The sequence below is a fragment of the Helianthus annuus genome, chromosome 14 (genome assembly GCF_002127325.2).
Source record: "Helianthus annuus cultivar XRQ/B chromosome 14, HanXRQr2.0-SUNRISE, whole genome shotgun sequence".
Taxonomy (NCBI): Eukaryota; Viridiplantae; Streptophyta; class Magnoliopsida; order Asterales; family Asteraceae; genus Helianthus; species Helianthus annuus.
In genome coordinates, this window is record NC_035446.2 from 163224684 (window position 1) to 163231488 (window position 6805).

General features: G+C 34.9%; 2 protein-coding genes across 2 annotated transcripts; both read right to left on the reverse strand.

Annotated features, from left to right (window-relative positions):
- Positions 1-382: 382 nt before the first annotated feature.
- On the reverse strand, positions 383-1336 carry LOC110907745 (exocyst complex component EXO70H1). Its single transcript, XM_022152680.1, has one exon. It carries the CDS (start codon positions 1334-1336, stop codon positions 383-385), a length of 954 nt encoding a protein of 317 aa, XP_022008372.1.
- A 3817-nt stretch (positions 1337-5153) lies between these two features.
- LOC110907747 (exocyst complex component EXO70H1) lies at positions 5154-6209 on the reverse strand. The gene has a single exon (XM_022152681.1). It carries the CDS (start codon positions 6207-6209, stop codon positions 5154-5156), a length of 1056 nt encoding a protein of 351 aa, XP_022008373.1.
- Between the last annotated feature and the right edge of the window lie 596 nt (positions 6210-6805).

The window sequence follows — 6805 nt, forward strand, 5'->3', positions numbered from 1 at the left end:
AATTAGGAAGGCATGATGAAAAGATTTGTGAACAACTTTTGGAATTAAGTCATAAATGCATAATATGATGGTTGGATTGAATCACCATCTTTATAATTATATAGCAAATCAAGTACGTTGTTCTCATTTTCGCTTCACATGCACGATGAAGACGGATACGATTAAATTTTATTAGTGGAACGTACGTTTGATGACATTACACTAATAAAAAGCAAATACACGACTAATGTATCGCTAGTTTACTTGTTTAAATATGTTAAACAAATATAATATCAAATCAACATGTTTTTTTATCCTAATTAAATTTGTTTTATTAAAATGCCAAAGTAACAAATTACAAACAATGTCAAAGTAACAAATCAACATGTTATTATAGTTTAAATCAACAATGAATGAGATGACTAGCTAGTAGCTCTGATCTTCTTAAAACTGCCGACGTTCTTACTGAGTCACCGAGTTTCTGGAGGCATGACTCAGCTTGAAGTTTCACGGACGAGATTGATTCGTGTGAGAAGAGTGAGTCGATTTCTGGCCTTTGATCTGAGATTGAATTGTATAGATCCACTTTTACGAATAACGTATCTGATTTCAGTCGTTTGCAAATAGCTACGATAAGATCTGGAAACGTGAACAGGTTTAAAGCTCCTTCTTTCGTTGAATTCGTGAAGCATAAGTTTCTGATTGTTGGATATGAACTGAAGACGTGATCGCAGAGGAACTTTTCCTCGTGGAAGACTGTTTTTATAGCGATTTGAAAGGCGTTTAACCAGATTTTGACGTGATTTTGAAGATCTGGAGCGGTTATCATCTTTTTGATGTGAGAATGCTTGTATTGCAGGATTCCGAGATGAGATAGAGCTTCATCGATTGTTGATTTTCGAGTGATTTTGTAGACTGAGATGCATTCCTTTGCGTAACCACAACTTATCATCGTTTCAGCAATTAATCGGAGATTTGATATTGATATAAAGTGTTGACGATTATGATTATAATCGAGTAAGATTTGATGAAACTCTTTCTCCAGCCGTTTCATTGCGATTTGCATCGATCGCTGAGCGATAGAGATGTTCGTTGATTTTTTATCGTTTGATGAGAGGAAATGCATGGCTCTTTGCAGATTTGAGACGGAATTGAGGAAAAGTGTGGCTTCGATGGTATTGTTTTTATGAAAGATGGAGACGAATGTGGAGTGAGAATGGCTATCGATTTTCCACTTGAGGATGATTTTCTCTGCACATTGGATGTTATCTTCCATCATGGAATCAGATGAACAGGAAGAAGAAGAAGAAGAAGAAGTGGAAGACATGGTGGTAATAGTAATGGTGGTGATTGCCATTGATGAGATGTTGGGTTTGAGCCTTTGAGGTGGAGTTTAAATAGGGAGGGAAATTCAAATGCAAATATGGACTATTTTATTCTTATTCATGTTGTTGTTATTATTATCATTATTAAAGTTGAATATTGTGGAGGCCAACATGTTTGATCTATACTAGTTTACTCCAAATCAAAACTAAAGTTGAAAACCAAACATTAGTTTACTCCAAAAATAATGTTTGAGAACTTTAATTGATTTTTTTTTCATAAATATTTGATTTTGGTTGCCCATTTATGCATAGTGTTTATTAGTTTGGGCCGGACCCATAACTTGTGAATTTTGATGTCATTAATAAGGGGGTACCATTGTGTGTTACTACATGATTGCCTGATCACACTTAAACACATGGTTGTTTGGAAACTTAGGGTATTGCAAAACCCTACTCGTATACTCACAATTATGCAATTAGGTCACGTATAACGGACCTAACCATGAATTAACGCTAGAAGTACGTTATCATACCGAGCAAACTAAGGTGAGTTCACTACTCTTTCACAAGCATGGGTCCCGGGGGACAAACAAACTAACATTCCTGGGAGGAATACTTTTAAATAGACTGGTTTAATTTCGATGTTGGTTAATAAACTTGAACTCTATCACGAAAGTCCCTACTTACATACAGAGCTAGTTGCTTTGGAGGCAATGGGGTATTAGTTTATAGCGCTATTAGGCTTGACAAACCTAACATCATACCTGGGAGGATGGGCGTGAACTAATGACCTAAACACTTTGGTATAGTTATTAAGTGTTGTTGGTAAATATGAATGAGCTAGAAAGATTCAGCAAAGTCGATAAAAAATTGTCAGACGCCATCTTTATCTTTCTGAGAACCTAATGAATGTTTGATAAATGTGGCCAAGTTGGCCTATGTATTCCTGGTGGTAGTGTAATAGGCAAGTAACTTTGATGGCTATTAAAGTTGAATCTTGTTTGTATGTCTAGTGAAAAAATTTGTTCGTCAACTTATTCAAAGTTTGACCAATTCTGAATTGTGAAATGGTACATGAAATTGTTTTGCATAACCAGTTATTGTATTTTTACTTTTATAAGACTATCTTGGCATCTAGACTGAAGTTTCACAAATATGATACAAACTTTTAATTTTAAAATTTATAGAGAAAAATGTCTAGCTAGTAGCTAAACTAGACATAAATTCTAACACCTTAATGCGAGCCATATATGGACTGTTTTTCGGGATGGTAAGGCAAACCTCATCAAAGAGGACAAGTCCGGGGGGTTGCAACGCCTTTAGAGAATCTCACATAGCATATAGAAAAAGAGATATTGGGTTTAAAGGAAATTAACCTAGTTTCTTATGCAAAAGAAGATAACTAACATGATTCATACTAGTTTCTCATTCAAAAGAAGATAACTAACATGATTCATAAATAGAAGTAATTGTTTCTCCCCTAAAAATTATACTTGTTGCCATGTTTACCCAAATTTATTAATTGTAATTTGTATTACGTTGATGCTAAAAAATAGAGAAAAAATATTTACTCAATCATCTAATATTATTTTTTCATATGCATGATTAATAGTTTCTGAGTTTGATTGCTCTATGATGAATTCATATTAAAAGAATCAAACCACTATTCTCAAATTTACCTAGCGGTCAAGAGGAATGACGTCTTCTGGGGATAAAATTCACATTAAACGTAACCTAGTGGTCAAGATGAATCAGATGAATTCATATTAAACTTAACAAGTTGTACCCGATAAAATTCAAACTGCGGGTGCCTATGGAAAACGAACGAGACCAATATTCTCAAATTTACGCAAGTTGAGTTTCGCTCAGACACTTTTCTTTTTCAAACCCGTTTTAAATATATGGTACAACTTGTTGAAAAATGTTTGCTCACATTTAATTGTACACTGAATTTATATGATTGCAAATTATAATTGCCACTTTTATAATGTTGTGATTAATGTACACAAGGAAATATACGTAAAATTTGTATAAATTATTCTTCTTATTTTTTGTTAGCTTAAACTTTTCTTGATCTTGTATTTAATATGAATTATAAACAATACTATCATTAAAAATACGATGTTTTTAAGAGAAATCATGTAAGTAGTCATTTCTAGGATGTGAAATTCCTATGTAGTAATTTCATAACAAGTTTATCTTCTTTGAGTAATTTACTAGGTCTTCATACAAGCATATTCTGAGAACGTATAAACTGAAATGATTCTTACCGATCTTCTCCCCCAGTGCATCTCTATTGAAAACAAATTCACTACAAACAAGCGCATTAATTTACCAATTTTGCATTGTATTGTTAACATCATTTGCTAAAGATTCAATGTAATAGTGCTATAACAAATCTACACATTTTCAACTTGGCAAAAGACCATAATGTATGAACCAAACATGTTTAACATAATGTTTGATAGCAGTGTTCTAATCATCCCCACGATCTCTCATTTATCTTTATGATTCACTGGTTAAGGCATTTAAATGCATTATACAAACACAACCATTTACAAAAGCATGATGAAAAGATTTGTGAATAACTTTTAAAATTAAGTCATAAATGCATAATATGATGGTTGGATTGATGTGTTCCCCCAATGGCCAGTTAGTGCAATATGAGGAGAATGTTTGGTCACCTATCATTTAAGAGAGTCGGTCGAATTCATGTAACCTGATACGAACACTAAACTGGGAGTAGACACCATTCTTTTGTGTCAGGTCGAGCTATCACACTCTGAAAAATTTAGAACGTTGCACAATACCGATTGGATGAGTAGTTAGTTGATATATACAACACGAACCAACAATGAACAACATTTAAAGACCACTAACATAATAGAATCACCATCAACTATAGAAAATCATTTATGTGTAACCATCTCTTTACATGTGTTTAAATGGATTATCAATTAGTTATAGTACTCGTTTTCTAAACTTTACGTCTTAAATAGCAAAGCCAAGTATTATGTTGTCATTTCCACTTCACATCAGGGTCAACTCAAGGGGGAGTGAGATAAAGCAAAGGCTTTGGGCCCCGTTTTCTTAGGGCCCCAAATTCTAAAAAAGTATGTTATACGTAGGTGGCCAACTTCTAAAAAATATATTATATTCTTAACTTAGCAAAAGACCATAACGTAGGAAATACTCAACATTCTCAACATAATCATGGCCACAAAATGAAGTTTAAAGAAAAAATTATGTTGATTGTGGTGTTCTAATCATGGTCGCTAGTCCCCCGTCTTTGTATGATTCAATTGTAAATGCATTAATATGCATTAGACAAACACAACTATTTACAAAGGCATGGCAATAATATTTGTAATTTGTTTTATAATTAAGTCACAAATGACATAAAATATTAATTTGATTGATGTGTTGCCTCTATTGTGAGTTTGTGACAAACTGCAACATGAGGAGAACGTTTGGACAACTGTCATTTAAGAGTGTTGGTCGAATTCATATCACGCAATATGAGCACTACATTGGAAGTAGACGCCGCTTTTTTGTGTCAGATGTCATATCCGATTGTGTTATCGCATTCTGATAAGTTAAGAACATTACACAATGCCACTTGAATTACCAGTTGATCCATACACTAATAAAAAGCAAATACACGACTAGTGTATCGCTAGTTTAGTTATACAATTGTGATCTATGATTACTTTTCTAAATATGTTAAACAAATGTCATGTAATGTAAGTTCAAATCAACATGTTATTGTAGTTTAAATCAATAATGAATGAGCTGACTAGCTAAGATCTTCTTAAAACCGTCGAGGTGCCCGGAAGCAGTTCTTTCCGACTAGTATTTAGTCGTTTTTTCCGGCGAAAGCCTCATCAACATTTTCACACACCTCTCATCTTCACTCAACATCACCAAATGCTTCACATATAACTCCTCATACGCCGGAACCAAATTATTCGCAATCGACTTCTTCATCTTACCTCTCATCTGTTCATCCAACTCGGTGAGAAACGTTCTTACTGAGTCACCGAGTTTGTGGAGGCATGACTCAGCTTGAAGTTTCACGGACGAGATTGATTTGTGTGAGAAGAGTGAGTCGATTTCTGGCCAGAAATCTGAGATTGAATTGTATAGATCCATTTTTACCAATAACGTATCTGATTTGAGTCGTTTGCAAATGAGATCTGGAAACGTGAATAGGTTTAAGGCTCCTTCTTTCGTTGAATTCGTGAAGCATAAGTTTCTGATTGCTGGATATGAACTGAAGACGTGATCGCAGAGGAACTTTTCCTCGCGGAAGACTGTTTTTATCGCGATTTGAAAGGCGTTTAACCAGATTTTGGCGTGATTTTGAAGATCTGGAGCGGTTATCATCTTTTTGATGTGAGAATGCTTGTATTGCTGGATTCCGAGATGATATAGAGCTTCATCTATCGTTGATTTTCGGGTGATTTTGTAGACTGAGATGCATTCCTTTGCGTAACCGCAACGAATCATCGTTTCAGCAATTAATCGTAGATTTGATATTGATAAAAAGTGTTGACGATTATGAATATAATCGAGTAAGATTTGATGAAACTCTTTCTCTAGCCGTTTCATGGCGATTTGCATCGACCGCTGAGCGATAGAGAGGTTGGATGATTTTTTATCATTTGATGAGAGGAAATGCATGGCTCTTTGCAGAGTTGAGACGGAATTGAGGAAAAGCGTGGCTTCAGTAGTATTGTTTTTATGAAAGATGGAGACGAATGTGGAGTGAGAATCGATTTTCCACTTGTGGATGAATTTGTCTGCACGTTGGATGTTATCTTCCATAATGGAATCAGATGAACAGGAAGAAGAAGAAGTGGAAGACATGGTGGTACTGATAATGGTAATGGAGGTGATTGCCATTGATGAGATGTGGGTTTGAGCCTTTGAGGTGGAGTTTAAATAGGAAGGGAAATTCAAATGCAAATATTGACTATTTTATTCTTCTTCTTGTTATTAGTATTATCATTATTAAAGTTGAATATTGTGGAAACCAACATGTTTGATCTATACTAGTTTACTCCAAATCAAAACTAAAGTTGAAAACCAACATGTTTGATCTATACTAGTAGTATTGTTTTTTTCTTCTTGAGATGGATCCGAATATGTTTGCGTATGCGCAAATACTAGGCATGGGCGGTTCACAACCGTTCTTTCAAGGTCCACAAGCCTTTGCATCCATAGGCGGTTTGCAACCGTCCACCCAAGAAACCGAACCCGAGATAGAAACGGTACCGGAGACATAACTAGAGCCCATTGCCGAGGCATCTCAACATGGTAAACGGCCTCACAAAAAGAAGGATCCAACCGCTCATCGTCGAAAGGAACCTACCTAGCTTTGACAAAAGATGAGGAATACGCGTTAGCATGGGCATGGCTCGACAAATCGGAGACCCCAAAGTTGATAAGTGTTTTAAAAAGTGTATTTATTTTATTTTTTTAAATAATTTGGTCCACTT